Source organism: Phacochoerus africanus, chromosome 5 (genome assembly GCF_016906955.1).
Source record: "Phacochoerus africanus isolate WHEZ1 chromosome 5, ROS_Pafr_v1, whole genome shotgun sequence".
Classification (NCBI taxonomy): domain Eukaryota; kingdom Metazoa; phylum Chordata; class Mammalia; order Artiodactyla; family Suidae; genus Phacochoerus; species Phacochoerus africanus.
In genome coordinates this window covers 10,547,781-10,569,995 of record NC_062548.1, presented here as the reverse complement: position 1 = coordinate 10,569,995, position 22,215 = coordinate 10,547,781, and the positions used below count along the sequence as shown (strand labels likewise).

General features: G+C 57.9%; 1 protein-coding gene across 11 annotated transcripts in view; it reads right to left on the bottom strand.

The window, feature by feature from the left end:
* Positions 1–22,215, bottom strand: part of CUX1 (cut like homeobox 1) — a 352,629-nt gene that overhangs the window by 59,870 nt on the left and 270,544 nt on the right. For 3 of the 11 annotated variants that reach the window (XM_047779765.1, XM_047779764.1, XM_047779763.1), the window contains exons 12-20: positions 14,846–14,904; positions 12,070–12,118; positions 10,980–11,076; positions 9,336–10,007; positions 8,137–8,202; positions 6,716–6,817; positions 4,417–5,264; positions 2,119–2,284; positions 1,576–1,632 (exon numbers count right to left, since the gene is read on the bottom strand). In XM_047779765.1, the coding sequence (XP_047635721.1) occupies positions 1,576–1,632; positions 2,119–2,284; positions 4,417–5,264; positions 6,716–6,817; positions 8,137–8,202; positions 9,336–10,007; positions 10,980–11,076; positions 12,070–12,118; positions 14,846–14,904 (2,116 nt within the window). The remainder of the gene's footprint in view (positions 1–1,575; positions 1,633–2,118; positions 2,285–4,416; positions 5,265–6,715; positions 6,818–8,136; positions 8,203–9,335; positions 10,008–10,979; positions 11,077–12,069; positions 12,119–14,845; positions 14,905–22,215) is intronic. The other 8 variants (XM_047779774.1, XM_047779773.1, XM_047779772.1 and 5 more) reach the window with 5 other exon arrangements.

Genomic DNA, 22,215 nt, shown 5'->3' with positions numbered 1-22,215 from the left:
GTTCTGCAGCACTCGCTTTTTACCCGGAGGCCCCCCGCATCCCGCCCCCCGTCGCGCCTCCCTCCTCCCTCCCGCCTTCAATCTGCGGGCTCCCCGCGAGTTTGCCATCACTTTATTTTATAAAGTAATTTGATATCTTACAAATATCATTTATATTCCTCTCAGGAGCCCTGTGAGGTTTTCCTAGGCTGGCAATGTGACTGCTGTACGAAGGTTCCAGCACAGTAGCGATGCTTTGCTATACAATAAAAAGTGAGAAGCCGTTCTTTAAGGATTTGTTCAGACACGGAGAAGGTCTTGGCATGGATCGGAACCAACCTGGAACGGCAGCAGCGTTCTTGTTTTATTTAGGAACGAGGGATTTTGATCTAAAAACCGTTAGTCACCTGATGCCAAGTTGGGTCCTGACTCTGATGGGGCAGCAACTACTCTCAGAGTTTAACAGGAGGCCGACTTTCCCTGAGAGTAAGAGGCAAGGCTAAGGTTCCAGGCCGAGGTCCGCAAAGCTCGAGCCCAAACAACGGCGTCCGTTCTTTTCCCTGATGGGTTTTGAATGCGAGCCAGTGCTTGCTAATTAAATTGGCCAACACAGAAAGGCAGGGAGCAGGAAGCACACCTGATCCTTTCAGAGGGGACAACCTCTCCATTTAGATGTGCAGCCAAGAAAACCAACGGCTCGGGGTAGATACAGCCTTCCACCCTCGAGGCAGAACACCTCAAACACGAGGAACCGTCAACTGGGCACCGTGCTGCGCGTGGCGCTCTGGCGGCATCTGGGCCTGGGGTCAGTGTTTCGAGGCTGCAGCGGCCGCTGCCGCCCAGCTGTTCTCCTCACGACACGTGTTTCCCTAAACCTTGCAGCAGGCTGGTGGGCTCCACGCGCCTCGCTTAGCTCTGTTTGTGTTTTTGATGAATCAATGGGATGTGGAGACGCATCCGTATGTTTGGAAATGCAAAGAAAGGCAGAGAGGAAGGGCTCAGGACACCAGCTATTCCTGAAAGCTGGATGGGAAAAGCCTGGCGCCAGCAGGAGCCCAGGTAGGGCAAGCCGGGCGCGTGGGCCAGCCTGGGCCGCGGCATCCAGGGGTCCATGTGGCAGAGACGCGACCTCCAACACCAGACCTTGGGGCTCCCAGATGCCCATAGGAAGCAGCCCCCCGGAGACACGGGCCAGGTTCCAGCACCCCCCGCCCAGGCTGGACCCCAACCTCAGTCCCACGCCTCTGAGCCTCACACTCTGGGCTTCGACCCCGCCTGCCTCCACTTCCTTCTCTCTCCCAGGTGGCTGCCGAGGACCCTGCTGGAAGAGCAACGCCCGTTCCTTGTGCCCAGTCCCCTGCTATGAGTCTGGCAGCCCCCCTGCAAGGCCGGGCTGGAGGGACCCGCCCTGGGCTGTCCACTCTCCCCTCCTGTAGAAACGACGGCCTTGATGCAGCCAATCTGCCAAGAGGACACCGAGCTTTCAGCTCACTGGATCCAGAACAAGGGGTCCTTCAGGTCTGCCCGTGAGGGACCAGAGGAAAACGTAAAAGTCAGGGACGTATTTCAGACAAAACAAGAGAAATGGTTAGTTACCTGAGCTCACGCAGCCCTGCTGTAGGGGGTCCTGGAGCGACGTCACGGAGTGGAGGACTGAAGGAGAGAGGGGGGCACGGTTAACGAGGGAACACATCTGGGAGGTGGACGCTTCCTCAAACCCGGAGCGCAGCGGGGGGGGGGCGCAGCGGAAGGGGCCCAAGGCCCACGGGAGGGTCCCCACGCCTTACGGGGAGGGATGGAACGGCAAAGGAAGCTGGGCCCGGGCTGAGAAGCTGTCGCCCATGCTACCCTGCATTCTGTGTCTTTGGCTGATTTCCTTTCCCGATTCCCTGATTTAGCTACTTGACTTTTACCTATATTTGTGTATAAACAGCATTTTCTTAATTGGTAACTCATTTTCTGCTGCTTATAAAATTAGCTAGGCACAATCTTCTCTCTCCTAAAAACTAAGTCAGCCCCATGGCAACAGGTGGTGGAGGAAGGGGGCAGCTCTCAGGCGGCAGCCGAGGGCAGGGCTGGGGGCCTCCCTGCACAGACATCCCCACCTCCCTGCAGCCCCCAGGGCGGGGCTGCCCTTACCTGGCCCTTGCTGCTGCCCCTGGACGGGCAGGACACCCTGGCCCAGCTCGCCATTCAGCCAGAGCTGCATCCGGATGAAGGGTTCGCGGCCTTTCTGGGTCAGCTTGCTCCATGGCTTCGGCCGGGACAGCATGTCGCTGACACTGCCCTGGGACAGGCCCAGCACCTGGAAAAGCAACCACAGACACACGGCCTCAGCGCCCGGGACTGGGAGTGAGGGTGCAGAACGCGCCAGTGACACGCACGTGTGGCAGTGTGGCAGGGATGCCTGGGACGGAGAGCCACTGCCTGGCAGGTGGCGGCGGCCTGTGGTGGGGGTAAGCTTTTCGAGGTCACTGGTGGGCCGAGGCCCTGGCACAGTGGGCCATAGTTGGAGGCCCAGCTTTTGACTCCCAGGGAGAGGAGGGGAGGGGCTCTCCCCGGGGGTCTCGATCCTGCCAAGCTGGCAGGGCTGTCGTCCTGACAACCTGGGGAAGAAGCACAGAGACCATTTCGCTCTCTGCCTGGTGGCGCCGGGAAAGGCCGAGGTGCCGGGGGCAAGGACTCCTGTAGAGCAGCAGCAATGGATGCCGGCGGCACGCGGGAGCCAGTCTCCTTTGCTGGCGCTGGGCCAGGCTGGCATTTAGAAAGGTCTGCTCTCTCTGATCCCACCCTACTCGATGGTAAGGGCCCAGAGGTGAGCTGGTGGCCAGGGAGGAGCCAGCCTGGGAGGGAGGCTCGCTGCAGACGATCGACAAGTTGCACGTACATACCCGGCTTTTCTTACGCTCACATATGGCCATACATATGTATGGGCACAAACACCCCCCACAGGACACAGATGCGCCCAGAGATATTTAGGGGCTGCATCCGATCACTCTTTGAAAAGTTCTCAAGTTCCAGAATAAACTGCACTCATGGGCCAAACAAGTTCAATGTTATTAAGTCTCTGCTAAATTTAAGGCATGAGCACAAATGTCTATTTAAATGTTCTCCAATGATATTTTTACAACACTGAACTAGAAATTTCAAGGGACTTTAAATTCTCATCCTCATTTCTATTCACCCCATCACCTTTTGCGGAATCAGGACAAAGAATTCACAATCATACTGCAAGGATGCACAGCACGTACGCTGCAAACCCTGGACAGAAAGAAGGCGGGACCCGAAAGGGGGGAGGAGGTCTCAGGGGAGGCCCCACGGGGGCCCCTCGGAGGCCACTGCGGACCCAGCCACGTGCCCCGTGGGGAGGCGGTCTTTGAGGGGACAGGAGCGCTTCTCGTCACGCTCAGCAGTCCATTGCTTCCTCTAAAACGATCCTGGGGGTTACGTTTATCTTATATTGTTGCAGGCCTGGCAAATCCCCCTTATTTGGAATCTCAGTGACCAGGAAGTGCCAAGAACAGAAAGGGCCTGGGAGCTCATCCATTCGCATGGACTTTCATGAGCCAGGAATGGAGGACGCAGAGACAGGGGTTGTCAGGGCCAGTCCTGGGCACAGCCCGGGCCCTGCGCAGCTCTGCCCGTGCCACCTCAAGCTGTGCATCCCTGGGCAAGTTGCTTCACCCCTCTGGCTGGACAACACCCAGCCATGCTCTCTCTCTCTCTCTCTCTTTTTTGCCTTTTTAGGGTTGCACCTGCAGCATGTGGACGTTCCCAAGCTCAGGGTCGAATGGGAGCTACAGCCGCTGGCCAACACCACAGCCACAGCAACGCGGGAGCCTTAACCCACTGAGCGAGGCCAGGGATGGAACCCACATCCCTCATGGACACTAGTCGGGTTTGTAACCTGCTGAGCCACAATGGGAACTTCCCACTGAGCACTTTCTGAATGATGAGAGAGGTGCAATCACGCCTGACATTGCTCTTTCTCCTGCGTGCCTTCTGGTTCTCTGCTCCCTGGTCACCTCTCTCTGGACTCCAGATCCTTTTTGGCTGAAACAGCCTGCAGACGGCCCTGTGGGCACCACTTGGTGGCGGGGACACGACTTGAAATCATTTACCTGTCAGCTGGGGGCGCACGGTTAACTCCCCTGAGCCTGTTTCCTTATCTGCCAAACGGCGGCTCCATACCCCACTCCCAGGGGGACCAGACACCTGAAGGATTGTAGTGGGTGGGGGGGCCTCCCCCGGAACCTGGCGCCCCCATGAGGAGGCAGCAAATAGAACGTTGGCTCACCAGCCTCCCCAGAAGTTTGGGAGCGGATGAGCCGTGAGAGTCTTGGGTTAATTGAATGGGTGACGGCCACATCTTGTGAGGAAGGTTCTAAGCGAGGAAGGGAGATGGGAAAACCCGGGCCCCGCGTCGCATCCCAGTACCTTCTCCCCGAAGATCCTCTGACAGATGCCGTTCTTGGCCAGCTTCTCCTTCACCTGCCGGGTGAGCTCGATGGTGTCCACCTCCTGGTACATGTAGATCTCGTACTGCTCGGGGGTCAGCGGGGGCACCGAGGGCTTGGTGGGTTTGGACAGGGGCACGATCGGGGAGGAGGGCAGAGGGCTGTTCTGGGGCGTCTCGCTGCGGCTGGCTCCGGTCAGGCTCAGCTCCGAGCCCTGGGAGTAGGGCGACTCGGCGCTGGGCCAGTCCTTCCAGTACTCCGCCGAGGAGGGGCCCTGGAGCTGGCCACGCTCGGCCCGTGCCTGGCCGCCGCCCTTCTCCTTCCCGCCGCCGCCGCCGCCGCCAGCTTCTTCGGCCTTGGGGTCCTCGGGGGGAGCGCTGCTCTTCCTCTCGGGCTGGACGGCGCCCCACCAGTGGTCCTTCCACACGCCGCCACTGCCACCTCGGCCCAGCTCGCTCTTTCCGTGTCTCAGGACGCCCTGTGCAGAGTCGGCGGCGCCCGGGAGGTCCAGCCCGGGCGCGTCCTGGGACTCCTTCTTCAGGGCCGGGGCGTTGGGCGGAGCGGGGGCGCTGGGCTCGGGCGCCGAGGGGGGCTTCTTCAGGGAGATGGCCAGCGGGGAGTAGCTGGACACCGACGACGTGGGCGCGGGGGCGATCAACTTGGGGGTGAGGATGGTGAGGTCGGCCTGGGACAGCGGCGCCTGCTTTAAGGCGGGGTCGAGGGCGGCCTGCTGGGCCTCCATCTCCCGGCGGGCCTGCTGCAGGATGGAGCGGATGGCGTCATCCGAGTTCCCGCCGCTGGCCGTGGAGGAGGGCTGGGCCGGCTCTGCTGCGGAGCACACACAGAGGTGAGACGGGGCGGGGAGGGGCAGGCTCGCCCCTTGGATCCGGAACGAGCCTTTCCACTCGCGTCATTCTAATCTGACCTGCCCCCGACGGCAGATGATTCGGGGGATCCTCCCTGCTCTATTTCCCCAACATGCCGCCCCCCTCGTGAAACGTTCATGCAGCCTGTCCGAGTGGTGGTGAGAGGCTAACGCTACTGCTCTGTGACCCCACGCGGCCTCCCTGACCCCGCAACGGAAAGGGTTTACGATCACAAGTGTGATGCGGGGGCATGTGTGCCGATGCCAGGTCACACTCTGTCCTGGGCGCTCTCTCCCTGACGACTTTGAGTGTAACACTCTCAGGTGCCAGAGTCTAAGGTTTCAGTGGTTTTGTTCGCTCAGGCTCCCTTCTGGGTGGGCGACCACAGTGTGGTCGCCAAGGGGAAGGGGGAAAGGGAAGGACGATGGGGGGCCAGTGGGCAGGCCCAGGAACCTGGAAGAGCGACCAGGTGGTGGTGGGCGGCCAGGGGAACCCTTCAAGCAGGGGCTTTGTGGGCACAGGGCAGGGTGTGTGCCCGTGCTGAACCCCAGGAGGAAAACCCGGGCATGCGGTTTCCTCTCTAGCGGGAGGTGGGAGCCGAGTGTACAGCACAGGGCGCCTCTCAGTCCAGCTCAGCTGGAGAGAAGCTGAAATGTGGGAGCTTTCTCCTCTTAGGCCAGGCAGCTCTCGGGGAGCGCTGAGGGCCGATTCCCCAAGTGGGCTCAGAGCAGAGGTGGACAGCCGTCCTTGAGAACCGCCTGCTCCTCCCTGGCAACGCTCATCCCGTCAAAGAGCTGTTAGATTTCATTTTTCACCAGTCTTTGGTCAAGTAGATACCCAAATAACAAAAGCCTGTCTTGCAATAAAAAAGGGGACCTTGATATGAACCACTTGCTAATTTCAGTCACGGCGATTCTAGGCCAGGGCGACATCCTTTTTTTTTTTCTTTTTTCTTTTTAGGGCTGCACTCCTGGCATACCTATGGAGGTTCCCAGGCTAGGGGTTGAATTGGAGCTATAGTTGCCGGCCCACACCACAGCCACAGCAACGCAGGATCTGAGCTGTGTCTGCGACCTACACCACAGCTCACCGCAGAGCCGGATCCTTAACCCACTAAGTGAGGCCAGGGGTCGAACCCGAAACCTCATGGTTCCTAGTCATTTCTGCTGTGCCTCGACGGGAACTCCAAGGCTACGTTCTTGAGTCAATGCGAGGGACCGACACAGAAAGAATGCTAACTATCAGCAAAATACACAGCGCACAGACCTCGCTTGCCTAAATGCCTGAAAAGATGCATTCTATTGTGGGTTTTTTTTTTTCTTTTCCCCAAGTTAATTTCTACGGACCAGGGCGCTCATGACAATTCTTTCAATCGAGCGAGAAAGACAGTGGTCAAAGACCTGGACTCCGTACCGGTTTTCTGCACTTGCAGCTCCCTTTTGGCCTGTTCCAGGATGGACTTGATTGCTTCGTCGGACCCGGTCTCTGAGGCTCGGATCCGGGTGGTGATGTTACCTGCAGGGGGAAAAGCCACACCAATGACATCACAGCCACACCGGGAACAAGATTTAGTGCTGCACAAAGATGTCACTCAGATAAAGAGCTCCTGAGTTGAGGCTGGTGATGATGAGGAGGCAGGCGTGGCCTCCGGTTACCTGTACCTGCTGTGCGTGCAATTTCACAGCAGGTACCCTGGCCCCGTGCAGGAAGGGCTTCCTGCTGACTCAGCCTGGCGTCAGAGTATTCGGCCAGTGGGATAAGCTCTTAGATCACCCAAGCTGGAGGTCACCCGTGGGTTGGGGCCAGGGAGAGCAAATCATTTAACCCAGTATTAAAAAAAAAAAAAAAAAAGATCAAGGATTAAAAGGCAATGCTTCATCGTGAGTCACTGAAAAGCACCTCCAACCACAGCTTTGGCTTGGGACCACATTCAAGGCTCTGTGCGTGTACTTGAGACCGGAACCCCCAAGAGGGCAAACGGGTGGCGGCGGGGAGGGGGCGAAGGGTTGAGGCTGCTTCGCCATCGTTTGGAAGTACAAGAGGAAGAGGCTGAGGGCTTAAGTTAAAAATTTCGGGTCTCTAATCACATCCCGTCTTTTTAAAATTTATGAACAAGGAGAGAAGCCCGCGGACACTTCTAAAGGACAGGGATTCAGTTTCTTGGTCACATGGTGATGCTCTGCTGGGCAGCCACACATACAGACGCACCGGAGCAACTGGGGCTCCGGGGGACTGGCCCCAGTCCTTCCCGGAAGCCGTCCGCATGCTCTACTTCGTCACTGCCTTACTAAAGACAAACCGCCACATTAAGCCATTTAAATTCGAGCCGGCCACCAGGCCGAAACCCCATTAAAGATGAGACTCCGAGAAGTGCAGTGGGGGCCGGCTCGCCGGTTCCATCGGGAACCTGTCCGCTCTGTAGCACCGTCCACGGATTTCAGAGCTCAGGGGGGATCAAGGAAGCAGCAGTATCTCATCTGACTCAGTTGCCTGAATTTGCTCAGAGCAACAAATGTTATTCTTGCGCCTGCTTCTGAGAAAACGGGGAAAGGCATAATGTGAATCTGAAGGGGGTTGGGGTTTGCACTTTGGGGGCTCATTCTTAGTGGTGCCGCCCCTGTGCACCTCTCTTGCGCTCGGTAGAGCGCGGGCAGCTCAGGAGGCAGGGGCCGTGCGTACTCGAACCCGTGCTTTGTTTTATACTTACTAGCTCTGTTTTTCCATCAGGTTCCAGGCCAGAATCACACTGTACAGTTTTAACCCAAATACACAGCTAAGGACATGCTGCTTCCTAGGTTACTAACTGCAAAGAAAAACACCTGCCTGCAACATACCTTCAGACCCATTTCTTCGTTTCGGTACTTCCTGAAATAGTCTGTTCAGGCTCTGGCCTGGATTCTCTGTTGAAAAACAAGTGTGGTAAGAACAAAACAATCAGGGGGATGGTGGTGTTGACGATATGGGCTGCGTGACATGAAATCTGAGCCGCCTGGCACTACAGAGAGGGCTCAGGGCTCCCTGCGCCCCGGGGAGTTGCGAGAAACTTCTGAGAGGCCCTGCCCTGGCTAACCGGCTTGCGGAGGCTGAGGCCCTGCCGCCCAAGGACACCGGGCAGGCCTAAGAGGCGGCCTCCGGCCCCGACGCCGTGAGGGTCAAACGGAGGAAGCTCTGCCGCCCACCAGCCCCAGAGCGAAGCTCACATGAGTCATCCAGAGACAGTCAATTTCAGCGGACACGGCCGTAAAAGGCTCGATGTCTCGGGTGACACCGTTTGAGGCGCCTCCCTTCTCGGCTGGAATCTGAATTTCGGGGTGTTTCGATGCGTCTGAGAAGACTCCCTTTCTCTGTCACTGCTGACTGGGCAGAAGGAGCCCCTGTCCTTAAAGAGGAAAGGAGTCCCTGCAGTTGGGGATGGGATGGACTGGGCTGGGGTTTATGGAGGGCGGAGTAGGAAGGGTGTTTTAATCACACTTTCTTGTATTTCACTCGAGGCAGGTATGTTTCGCTCGTGATGCTACCCAACTCGCTACCCGGAGGTCAGCTCGGGGCAGGGGGCGAGCTGACGGGGGACAGGCCCCCTCCTGTGCGGAGGGGAGAGGAGGGCGGGCAGGGTCGGTTTGCTCTCCCCGCGGAGCCGGTGCAGCATGAGGACCGGGCCCGGCCGGGGCTGCTGCCCTGGGGCTGGGCGGTACCCACGGGCCCCTCCCCACGTGAGGCCAGCACCCAAAGGCGAAAGGGCCGCTGGATGCGAAATGGGGTGGGATGACGCCCGGGGGGGCCTTCCCTCGGACTCGGTACGCGGTATGGAAACACCGAATCTGCTACGGGTGAGGTGCTGCGTCTCGGAGGCCAGACTCCCAAGGCTCAGGCCCGCCGCCCCTTGGGCTCCGGAAGTGGCAGGACTGAGAGCGTCGTGCCCGACGCGGTGCACAAATGTCTCGACACACACGCAGACACACACAGGCACACACAGCTCCGGGACGGGCTCGCGCGCACGCACGCGCATGGGCGCCAGCCCACGCCAGCCTCTCACCTCTTTGTCTGCCTTGGATGCTGCGAAGAGCCAGGATGTTCTGCTCGTCCGAGAGGAACTGCTTCATCTTGTGGAAGGGCTCCTTGCCGCGAACCGTCAGTTTATTCCAGGGCTTGGGCCGGGCCAGAATCTCGCTCACGGACCCTTGAGACAGTCCCAAGACGTAATGTCCGAAAATGCGCTGTCCGATATTGTGCTTGATCAGCTGCTCTTTCACCTGCCGGGCGATTTCTGCAGTGTCTATCTCCTCGCCCTCGGAGACGCTCCCAGCACTTTCTGATTGGCTGGGAGACGGGGCCATGCCATTTACATCTGGGCTTTGTTGTAATGGACTTTGGGAAGATATGGAGTTTGTGCTGTATGGACCTGTTGAAAAAATCATGCTTGTGCTTCCTGCTTCCTGCATGGCCTTGGAGTAGAAGGACTGCATTAGCTGTCGTTGGAGGAGAGAGTTTAGTGCAAATTTTCCCGTAGAAGCCAGGGGTAGGCTGGGGCTTGCCAGGGCTGAGCTGAAAAAGTCTTGCGTTAACCCCGCTGGTGAGAACTGGTGTGTACCATTAGTATTGGAAGCCTGCTCCCCCGTGTTTCGGGGCAACTGAGAAGGAGGGGAGGCCGGCAAAGGTCCAGGACGCCGACTCTCAGGCTGGTCTTTCCCTTTTCTCCTGGCTGACCCTACAAGGAAGGGCAAACATAATGCATTATGGGGGATTCAAAAGGGAAAAAAAAACCAAGACCAAGATGCAAAGTTTGCCCCGCAAAAGGGAAAAAAAAAAAGTGCAGATTTTCCAAGGGCCAATGAGGTGGGTTGGTTTGTTTTTCGATTGAATTTTTAAATTAGCCAAACGAGGCCCCCCGAAACAAGCAACATGCATTTCATGTTTGCACCTTTCTTGTACGTTGCAGCCTGGAGAGTTCCCCTTGACATAGATTCAAACTCCTAACGTGACAAGGAGCCGGTACCACACACAGTAAAGAGTCGGCAGGTCGCGGGCCTCTCATCGGGCCGCTCGCATTCGAGCTCTAACCAGAAGGGCCCCACCTGAGGAGCAGCAAACACTGACATTTTGGGACCAACGGATCCTCACACCACTTGCTCTGAGGCGAATGCACCGCACCGAGTCCACTCGATCGAAGGCGCGCACATTTTAACAATGAAATATCATCGGAGCCCGCGACACTCTTAAACGCTTTACCAGCTGCCAAAACCCGAAGCAGTCAGTGACGCCACCACTTTGGGACGAGCAAAGAAAGGCTAAGGATGGGGGAGGCGTTCCCAAGGAAAACCTGACAAAGGAAGAAAAGCTCCACTGAGCCGGGAAGGGCAGCCCCGGAAGCACCACGGGAGAGCCGCACACTAGGAAGACGCCAGGAAGCCACCGTCCGCGCCCTCCTGGGCTCGCCCGCCGCCGCCGCTGCCGCGCGGCCTTGCCTGCCCTCCGCAGACGCCCTGCGGCCACGCCGCGCCGCGCCTGGACCGTCTCCGAGCGGGAGGGGGAGTGAGGAGGCCGCGGAGATGGACCCTCCTTGGTCAAGGTGCTCACGGCCCGGTGACGCCCGCCATGCATCGGCCCAGACTCACGGTTCGCCTTCCTCTTCCTCGGCCCCGGGAGGGCCGAGCGCGGGTGCGAGACCCTGTGAACCTACCGCTCAGGTCGCTGTTGGAGATGCGCAGGGCGGCGTTCTCGGACTGCAGCGAGCGGTTCTTCTCCAGCAGCAGCACCTCCAGGGGCCTGGATGCGTCCTAGACGAGGCAGAGCGGGCTCACTGCGGGGCCAGCCACCCCCCCCCCCGCCCCCGGGGCCCCCGGACCCCACGGCCCCTGCTCTGACCCCTGGAGGATGCTCCGCACACGTGGAGAGCACACGCGGAGAGCACTCGAGCTCCTCTCTGAAGCAGCTCAGTTCAGCTGAAGGCATCTGCCCCTCTCTAGGCTCACGCAGCTTCCCAAGAGCGTGTCATTCTCTAGTCTGTCCCCAGATCCGAGCATCTAGACCTACGCTTTGTGTGGGGATGGGACAAGCTGCTGCACCCCAAAACCTGTCGGGGAGCCCCTGCACAGGGGACCTTTTGGGGTGTCAGCCACCAAGAGTCGGCTGCCTTCTGGACCACAGAGGCCGGATTCCATGTGATGAGCGAATATTTTAAGTGGCCACGGGGTTACTGTGTGCCACTGTCACCTTGCCCCTCCTTCCTCGTCCACGCGAGGCAGTGAACAATGAAAGCTCTAGGCAGGTCCATTTGGGGCTGATCTTTTACACAAGCCGAAATTGGTGGTGGTGTTGTCTTTTTTGACCATCCCACAGCACCTGGAGTTCCCAGACCAGGGGTCAGGTCCAAGCCACAATTATGACCTACTCCGCATCTGCAGCAACGCTGGATCCTTAAACCCGCTGTGCTGGGCCGGGGATGGAACCTACGTCCCGGTGCTGCAGAGATGCTGCCAATCCCGTTGCACCACAGCTTGGGAACTCCTGAACTTGTTTTAATCCATGTTCTCAGGACCCGCCCAAGTTAAAACTCTTTAATTCCACGTGAACTCAGTTCCCAAATTGAAACACACATACTTCCCTCTTCCTGCCCCTTTTAAATGAAAGCTAATTTGCCTGAACTTAACGGTTAAGTATTTTTGAGGAGTTACTCGTCAGCTGGGAGGGAGGGTAGCAGAGAAACCTCACGACCGCGAAGCAGCGCCGCGGGTGCTCGCTTGCACGTAGGGCAAAGCGAGAGCACGTACCTGCGTCCCAGCTCCTTCGGAGGGTGCAAACTCCATGGATTTCAGGATGCTGCGGGGGGCAAGACAGAGCGGTTACCTCCTGCTCAGACCTTTGCGGGCGGCCCCCCAAAAGAGCAGTCACGTCCCAGTTTCCTGCTCTCCAGGAACGGAGGAGCTGACAACTTGAACGACTTCCCTGGCAGCCTGATCATCTGATAGCGGCTCTGGAATCACTATTCAACTAGCAGTTGGCCAGCAAAAGTTTCTTGCCCAGCATGTAAATCACTCCATATGGAGTCACACCAGGTCTGTTCCGAGTATAATTTTAAAGTGAAGTTGAATGCAGACATAACATTGCCGGGAGTGGAATGTATTTGTAAAACTGAGAGGGACTGCAAGGCTGTGACGAGGAGGCCCCGGGCGGGGGTGCGGGGGGAGGACCCTATGCCCCCGGCCACTGTCCCTCACGTGCGCTGGGCAGCTGGTGCGCCGGGGTCCAGGGGGACGGGCCGAGAGCGAGGTCCCACAGCTGGACGGCTCAAACGCGGAGCTTCTCTGTGGCTTGGGCTGGGGAAGGAGCCGCCTCCAAGGTGTGGGAGCAAGGCTCGCTTCTCCTTTGTTCTCCTTATCATGGAAACCGCTCTGCTCTCCACCTGTTTCGACAAGTCCGAGAGCTGACTGAGCGCGGGCGCTCAGGACTGCCGTCTGCAGCCTTCCGCACACAGGGACAGCCCTTTCCTTCTGTGGGTTCATGTGGCCCCAAGGAGCCGGGGTGCTCCCCTCACCCTCGAGGTGGGAAGGCGAGATGAGGGCAGCTTCCAGCCCGGGCACTGGGCCACCTGTGCTCTCCCAGCCGTGACTCCAGCCTCGGCTCTTCCTCAGGCTGTATGGTGGTGACGCGCAGAGAGGGGCGCGTGCAGAAACTTCGCCCACGGCCCCAGAGACCCCTCTTTGCCTCAGCCACCGGGAGGTTCCGTAAGGCGCCCGCCACTGCTCTTAGCTTCCCTGCGCTCGTGGTTTCGTGCTGGCCTCTGTCCTTTAAACTAGCAAAACGGAAACAAGGAGGAGCTGTTGAGGGTGAACCTCGTAATTGTGTTTTATGACGAGTGTCTGAGAACAATAACTGGGCCGCATTGCAGCAGCCAGGAGAGAAGAGGCGAGCAGTCTGGACGAGCTTGTCTTTTCTTAGTGGCTGTCACGTTGTCCGCCCGCTACCTTCCCGCGTGAGAGCGTCTTTAGGGTCAAGTAAGGAAGGACTTAGTGCCTTTATGTTTATACTAAAAACATCAGTGGCTCTTCATTGACTCAACAAACTGACTGCCAGCTGATTCCACTGGCGCCCAGAATCACCTGCAGGGTTCCTGTGGGTCAGGAGTGGCTCAGCATCTAGGAAGGGCCTTGAAGAAGCAAGATGCTTTACAGCCCCCTGGGGTGGGGTGGAGGGAGCCTGGGATTTACGCTGCCGCTCAGGGCACGCTGGGTCCTTAACCTACTAAGCCAGGCCAGGGATCGAACCCAGGTGCTCGTGGATACCAGGCAGGTTCTTAACCTGCTGAGTCATGACAGGAACTCCACATTTTTTTCTTCTGAGGGGGAAGAAGAGGGCAGGGAGGGGGAGGCGGGTACAGAAGTAAAAACTACACCCTCTACGTTGGAAACGAGGCGGGGGAGAGGACAGGGCTCTTAGAAGTGGCACCTGCAGAGTCTAGGGGTTGTCCAGGAGGCGCTGCCAGAGGCCGTGTGCCCCTGGGGGTACGGGAGTGAGGAGAGCCCCAGGAAGGCTACTGCTGGGGCGGTGAGAAGGTCCAAGAGGCCTTCCAATGGGCTATTTTAACGAACCCGAGGGAATGGATTTAAGGATCCAGAAAACAGCATGGTGAGTGGGTGTAGGCTTATTTTAAAAGGAGAAATTAAAAATGTCACCGAGAGAGAAAAGAGCTGATGGATAAGCAGGAAGGAGTAGGAAGGAAGGGGCCAGGGTGGAGGGGTCTCCTGGAGGGACAGGAGGGAGAAGCCAAGACCAGGGCAGCAATTTCGAAGCGACGGCAGAAGCCGCGGGTGTCTGTCACCTCCGCCAGGCTGAAGGGTCGGGCACAGCAGGGGCGGAGGAGCCCGGGCCAAGGGTGTCGCGGGAGGGAGTCTGAGGCTAGATGGTCAGGCTGGGCAGTGGGCATCAGCATGAGGGGCGACGAGCGTTCGCTGCTGCCTCTGGGGTGGAGGTGGGGAGAGAAAGTGCCAGAGTCCAGGGGGCCCGGCAGGTGTGAGGCCCCGAGTACTTTTTCAACTGGAAAACGTCTCCTTGCTCTGTTCTTCTGTTTGGGGAACTTAACGCTAAAAAATAAGCTCATATTTTGTATTTCCCATCACGGCAGCATCTCCCCTGATTCTACGCCTATCAGCAATTTTTTCTCTTTCTTTTGAGGGTCGCACCCGCAGCACGTGGACGTTCCCAGTCCAAGCGTTGATGCGGAGCTGCAGCCGCCGGCCTACACCACAGCCACGGCCACACCAGATCCTTAACCCACTGAGGGAGGCCAGGGATCAAACCCACATCCTCATGGACACCAGTCGGCTTCTTAATCTGCTGAGCCGCAGCGGGAACTCCCCATCAGCATTTTCTATGCACAGAGTTTTATAAGAAGTCCAAAGAACTCAGGCACGAGCCTGAGTGCCAACACCTGCCACGGTGGGTAGCCTGGGACATGGCCCAGCGGTGGAGTGTCAGCCAAGGGCTGGCAGCGTTTCCTTTCCCCCAAGAGCCCCGGATGGTGAACTGAGCTGGTGTCTCCACACTTACTTGAGCTCTTTCTTCACCTCTTCATAGTCAGCCTGTCCTTTGAGCTTTTCTTCCAGTTGCTGAAAACAGAGAGGAACTTTATTAGCAGTCGTGTCTGAAACAGGCTGATGGGCTTTGCTGTGGGCTGTATGTTGTGTCCCCCCAAATCTGAGTGTGGAGATCCAAACCCCAAGGGGAGGATGGCTTTAGCAGGTGGAGCTTTTGGGCCTCAGGAGTGGAAGCAGTGCCTTAAAAGAGACCCCAGGGAGCTCCCTCGCTGTTCCCGCAGTGTGAGGGATCCTTCACCCACTGAGCGAGGCCAGGGGCCAAACCCACATCCTCATGGACACGAGTCAGGTTCTTAACCCACTGAGCCACAGTGGGAACTCCCCATTAGCAATTTTTAGGCACCGAGTTTTATAGAAAGTCCAAAGACGGCTGTCTGTGAGTTGGGAACAGGCCTCGCAGACACCCAGTCTGCTGGGGCCATGATCTTGGACTTGCAGCCTCTGAACTGTGAGAAACGAGTGTCTGCTGCTTTGGCCGCCTGGTCTATGGTCACAGCCACCCAAGAGGCTAAGACACTGACCACGTTCCCTGTAAAGCATCCAGCGTCCCCGAGGGAGCCCAGACACACACACACACACACAGAGGTGACAACTGTGGCGTTGTCCCTTGTCCTTCGTTCATCGGCCTGGTGTTACGCGGGCACAGGAGCGTGTCCGTGTGTAACATAAAAACCATGAAAGCAGAAGGAAGAAGCTTTACAAAGTGGGACACTGAAACACCGAAAAGGCCATTTTGATGGTATCCCACGGAAGGGCAAGGAGGACGAAGAGAGGGCATCTGAGAAGCAGGACGCGGCTTTTCACAAGCTACGCGGGGCCCAGCTGATGTGCCTGGTTCTCTGTCCACGCCTTTGCCGCGACCCTGCTGACAAGAGCTACAGCCCCTGTGTCGCTGAGGTCTGCATCAGGTGGGCACCAGGAAACGTGTCGGTGCTTCTGGACGGAGCCCCAGACGTGGGGGATTTGGGAGTGGGGGCCGGCGTGCTCGGAGGTCAGGGGTTTCTCTGACAGATGGTCCTGCAGGAAGGGCCCGCACAGGCGCGCTGGCCGGGCGGGGGGGGGGGGGGGCTCGGCTGGCACAGCTGACCCCCTGGCCCCAGAATACCCTTCAGAGCCAAGGCCCTTGGACGAGGCCCAGGGGCCTAGGGGCATGGCCACCTTTCCCAGGTATGGCGATGCTCTGATGTGCTCCCTTCAACTCCTTGAGCCCACCGGGTGCTCAGGTGGCTGGTTTTGCCCGAGCCCTGCTGGGCCGTCTTGCCAGGAAGAGCCTGTGGTGTAGGGTGGTGGGCAGAGGGTGCGTCCTTCTTTGTTTCTTCCCCATCACCCTCCCTCCAACCAAAGGAGCTCTCCGTGGGAGATAAGGCAGCTTGACATAAAACACCAGGACCCAGCCAGCGGGGGTCTCTGGCCATTTAACATCCTTCCAAGCCTGGGGTGAACAAATTCCAGTCCTGGAATCAACAGCCCCTTCCCGTCTACACGGCTTCCAGTCTCCTTTTTAGGCTCTTCTTGACCAGCCACGTCTACGGTCACAGTTTAAAGCCGACTGAGAACATTCCGGAGTTTGGGGAGAAGATTCCCACCTGCCCACCAGCCCTGATGCTCACCTGAATCCCGCGCTGCCTGCAGTTTTAAGAACTTGGGTGTTCAGTAAACTCAACTCATCTAGCTCATCTTTTCCTGCTGCCTCTGCTGGTGGGTTCTTGCGCAGGCAGGAATTGCTCTGCCCGAGTTCCTTTTAAAGACCTCTTGCCAGCTTTATGTCTTAGAATGGCTTCTTGTCACAATCAACGGGGCAGCGGGCACTCGCTTTCCGACAAAAGATGCTCAGAAGGCGCTCATGGAAAAGTGATTATTTCACTCTCTTCACTCTGGCTGAAGCAAGAGTGGGAAGCATTGCTGGACCGCAGCCCTCACAAGCCTGCCCAGTGCCGCCGGGATGCAACGCGCCTTCAGACCGTGGGACTCAGTGACGCTGGACGCAGAGCACACGGTCACGTTCAGAGCACAGGAGACAGACAGGAAGAAGGGCAGACACGGAGCGCTTCTGAACCTGGCCCAGCCGAGTTCCACCGAGTCGGCTCTGTCACTCACATCGGTGAGAGGGGAACGGGGCGATGACCTCCAAGGGTTGAGTGAAGGGGCACAAGGCAAGGAGCCGGTGCAGAGGCGGGCACAGCAGGGCACTTCCAGGCCCTGGTGCGGGCTTCCTGAGCACACGGCTGCAGGCCTTCTCTGCTGATCTGTGATTGGCCCCATCAGAAGGTTTTAGGAATAGAATCTGTTTCATTTGGTCAGATACGAGCCTTTGCCGAGAACGAAACAGCTTCCACTGAAATTTCTGCCGCCTTCCTGGTGGACCCAGGATGGCATCTGCAAACCTCTATAACGTGTCTGCTTTTCCAGGTCACCTGGACGAGGGCCTGGAGGGGCTGCCTCAGAGGGCCCGTCCCACCAAGCTCTCCTTCCAAACGACCCCGTGAGTGATGGCGGGACGGGGCGGGAGGCACGCGGCATGGGGCCCAACACTGGGACAAGCGCCCTCTGCTCCGGGAGCCCCTGGTTCCAGAGGGTCCTGACCAACAAGGGCAGCAGGTGCTCCAGGCTGCCGTTCTCCCTGGAGACTCTGCCCTCAGCTTCCCTACGGCTCCTTGAGCTGCGGGCCAGACTCTACATCCGACAACACCATCTTATTTAGTCATCGCAGCACGTCCGCAGAGCATCTGTCTGTCCGTCCAGAGAAAGAACGAGCACCGGGCTCTGGGCCGCAGGCTGTGGCACAGCTGAAGCCACCTGGGCTGCTGGGAGCAGGTGCCGGAGGCAGTGAAGCCCCGGTGGGCGGGGGTCTGACACACTGGGGCCAAGTTCTGGCTCTGCCACTTTGCCGCAGGGTGACTCTGGGCAAGACACCTCACTTCTGGAAGCCTCAGTCTCCTCATCTGTAAAACGGGGATAATGGCACACATGGGACGGTGCTTTCATGAGGACCAAATAAAATACGATCACCCCCTTACCCATGGGGCATGGGTTCCAGGACCCCGTGGTACCAAATCCACAGATGCTCTAGTCCCGTATACAGAATGGGGTGGGCCGGGCGGCCCTCGGGACCCTGGACGGGGAACCTGCAGATCCAGGGGCCAAGGGCTGTACTAAGTGCTTAGCGAGGCGCCTGCACACGCAGACACTCCGTGACGGCGGCTACGTTAGGACTGTAGTTAGCGCGACGTTGTCCCTGCTGGGTGATCCTGAAGATGACGAAATTGTTTCTGAGGACACTGTGGTTCTGAATCCAGGGGCTCCACGTCCCTACCCGCCACCTCCCGGCATCCCTGCTTCTGCGGCAGATCCACGGAGGAGGGGGCCAGATGCCCGGGGCACCTCTGGCTGGTAGAGGCCGATGGCGGGAGAGGCAGCTCCACAGCCACCGCCGTGAACGCAGAGTGTGCGAGGCGGGTCATCTTCCTGAAGAGGCACTTCTGTAAGGGGACACATGCGGGCCTTACACAGAGAGGCGAGGCGAGGTCACACTGGCTGAGCGTGGCCCTGAGCGATGCACGGAGCCTGTCAGGCCTCACGCCCCTCATCTGGGACACGGGGAGAGTCAGAACGAGGGTCTTCACGAGGGCAGGCTGCCAGCGCCCCTCAAACACGCGTGTTTCATGTACAGGCCCCGTATGTTTAATGCGTCATTCCGAAACTTAGTAGCTGCTCATCAAATGTTTCTCGGATTGCTAGAAGAATCATCTATATAAAGTTCTGGAAATCCTGGCTAAGACTCAAATAATGAGGTAATTTAATTTCAAATGCAAAGTATTTTGGTGTGCAGCAAATTAAGCACTACATTTATAAAAGATATCTGTCTTAGTCAAGTTATAACACTTGAGGCCTTGGGCTACCAACGGAAGGGCCCCTGGCACAGAGACTACTGCACGGACCTTGAAAGATCTCGTCTTCCGGTCTGCGCAGTGAGAGGTCAAGGCAGCAACTCTGCTACGTGACAAACGGAGCCAGAGAGGTGACCGCACTGCAGCTTGTAGATGGCTCCGTCGTCTTCCTCCAGGATGGCAGGAACCAGGCTTTCAGCAGTGCTGTCTGAAGACTCACAGGTCAGGTTCAGGGGGTCGGTGTGTGACCCCTCTCCCTGATGGGGACCCCTGGGCAGAGGGGCCACCAGTCAGAGTGACCCTGACTGGGCTCTCTGATCCAGGTTGACACTGACTCCCGGGGGCTGGAACTATGCAGCGTGCACCTGCTGTGCCCCGGAACAGAGACCCCCTCTGGTCTCCACGGTTCCTCGGCCAGAGGTGGCATTTACGTAAATCCAGCGTCCACTGCTGCTGGGCCTGGGGGAGGAGCCCAGGGAGGCCCCGGGAGGAGGGGGGCGCTGTGCACATACCACAGGGGTGCTGAGAATGTGACAAAAAGGGGAGACCCTCCTGGGCCAGATGAGGGCTGGGGGAGGGTGACCATGACGTCGGAAGGGTTGCTGCCAGCTGGAGGACGTGGCTCTGGATGGAGAAGGAGGAGGCCCCGCGTGGCGACCCTCCACTTCCAGCTCCCCCAGGCTGTGAGGCAAGTGTGACCCAGCCACAGGGCATACAGGAGCCAATTCCTGGGGGTGCAGTGCCCTCACAGACCAGGAGGACCCCAGCTCTGTTGCAGCCACCTGGACACTGTATGGCCGGCGAAGCGTGCCCCAAGCTGGGGACTGTCTGCAGGTGAACACCCAGATTTACTCATCCCGTGACCAGAGGTGCGTGTAGCTGCCCACGGCGAGAAAGCTACAGCATTTCCAGGGACCTGCAGGTCTACAGCCGTTTCACAGGGACCCACTCGTGATGTCAGTCCCGATGCGGCCTCAAGGCCTCTGGCACGAAGCCCCGGGCTTTCTTCCCTCTGGGGCATCTGCACGGCTGCCTCCCTGGCTGGGGGCCACCTTGACTCCTCCTCCCCACCGAAGGCTCACCTCTTCCTCTCCTTAAATCTGTGCTCACAGTGCCTTCAAGATGCAGCCAGGACAAGGCTCTGGGAGGCTTGCCCCCCCCCCCCCCCGACTCCTGGGCTCTCTGACCTAACGCCTCCCCTGTGCCAGCCAGGTGGCCGGGTGCTGGGCTGGGACATGCACGGGCGTCTCCTCCACAGCCACGGGCTGGACGGCCGGCCTGGCCTCTCCTCACTTCAGCGACTTCCTCCCCAGGACAACGATCGTCATGACGCCCCCTGCTGGCGAGCATCACATGGGACGTGGATGTCGGAGCTTCTCACCCTGAACCGGGGATACGATGCCCATTAAAACGAGGTCAAGGGCAGCCCCGGTGCAGAGTAAACGCCCGGTCGGTGAGGGAACTTGAGTAACCAAAGGGGCAGCGTCCAGAATTGAAGGAGCTGAATGAGCGTGGAGAAGTAGCTGTTGGTTTTTTTTCCTGTCCCCACCCCAAGCGACATGGTGCGCTCCAGAGGCTCAAAAGGGTCCCTCAGAACCTTGGGAGTGGCGTGAGGGGTGTGGAGGGTTGAGGAGGCTTGCGCGGTTTGGAAAAAAGCCCCCACGTGATTCTAACACACGTGCCCACCAACCTAGCAAGCATCTGTAAAAAACATAATTTCTGATCTTTAAAGCTTCTGTAGACAATATAATGTCTCCCTAGGGGTGAGGGGCATTCTCTTGGTGAGCCCTTCTTGCAAACACCCGCTTTAAATCGGAGCTGCTGATGGTATTATTTCTGCGCGGCAGCGAGTACGCTGGAGGCGACGGCCGCAGTACACTGCCTCCGTCCTGAGGTGTTTCCACAGAAGACCCTAGAACATCGTTATCAGGAACAGCAGCCTTGTCAAGGCACTTGGGTTATTTCATTAGTTATGAACACAGAACCATCCTTGACAAGTGACACTGGGCTGGAGTACTTGTCAGAGCAGTACTGAGTCCGTTCCAACGTCTGTTTGAAGGTCACTGGATGCACCCCTGTATGTGGACAGTGACGGTGAACTTGGCTTGTCAGAGTGGAACACGGGGAGAGAGGCTGGTAAACATCCGACTGGCAATTTATCCTCACGAGTATAAACCAGTTATGTAGGGAAGGGAAGAAGTATTCGCTGCAGAGAGAGGGAGCGTTTCAAGGTGCTCCAGAAAGCGAACCAGTCAGTCCCCAGACAGGTCCCGTTCTCGAGTGTACCCCGGCGTCCCGGCCGAGAAGACCTCAGCGAGCTCAAGACTAAAAAGACTCAATCATCTCGAGACTCCATCCTTGTGAGACCAGAGCCTCCTCCCTGAGGGACTGTCCTCAAGTACATTAGCCTTTATCTCAAGGCCATGGTCAGTGTCCATGGCGACACCACGCATCAAGCCCAGAGATGAGAGGCAGCTGGAGGCTGCAGCATCCCCCGCCAGCCATCCGGACGCGAGCCCCGTGCAGTGTGTCCCAGGGTGCCCAGAGCTGGACAACAGCGTCCAAGAGGGAAAAGACTTGGGGGTGGGGGAGGGAGCTGGAGGCTCAGGGGCAGGGCTCCCAGCTGCTCCCGAGGGGCCACCGTGGCTGGACGGAGACCCCAGTGCAAAAGCATCAGGTTGCCAATCTGACAGGTCTCATTCATAAAATATTTTCCTAATAATTCTTCTGCGGCTTCGTTTAGATTTGAGACTATAAATTACACACGTTAGAGAAAAAAAGCTCTGGGAAGTATCTCATTCAATTAACCTGATTCCTTTGGGTGAGGGAGGCAGACGCGCTCGTCTGGGGCCGGCTGATGCCCTCTGCGTGCGGGTCGGATATCAGGGAGATTCGCACTCCTGGCGACAAGGGGTTAAGATAATTAAAACCCGGGAAGTCTTGTTACTAGAGGATGTGTTTTGATTATTAGATCAGATGAAGATAAGGGAGTCCTAATTTTGGGAGAAGTATTGCCGAATTGTTTCATTAACTTCACAGTATTAAAGAATTCCCCCAAGATACGGGTGAAGAACATTAATTTGTGAAACTGCGTTTCATTTTTGGTGAAGGCAAACATTAAACCCTTAACTGACTTTGAAGCAATTGCTGTATAATAAAAAGTGTAAGGTCTATAGCCTCGCTCCCAGTCAAATGTATAATATGTTCCCGTCGCACCCTCTAACTGTAACAGAGGAGGGGAAGGCACATTATCTAACGGCAGCGCCACTCCTGGGGTCAGAGCCGGCGATCACACGAGAACATGACATTTAATCCCGAAATAAAAAGTGAGCACGGTCCTCGCTGGGCAGGCCGAGGAGCCAACAAGAAACACCGCAGCGACAAACGCCCGTGGATGCCGCTGTGACCAGGTCGTGGCCATCGCCCCCCTCGCCGG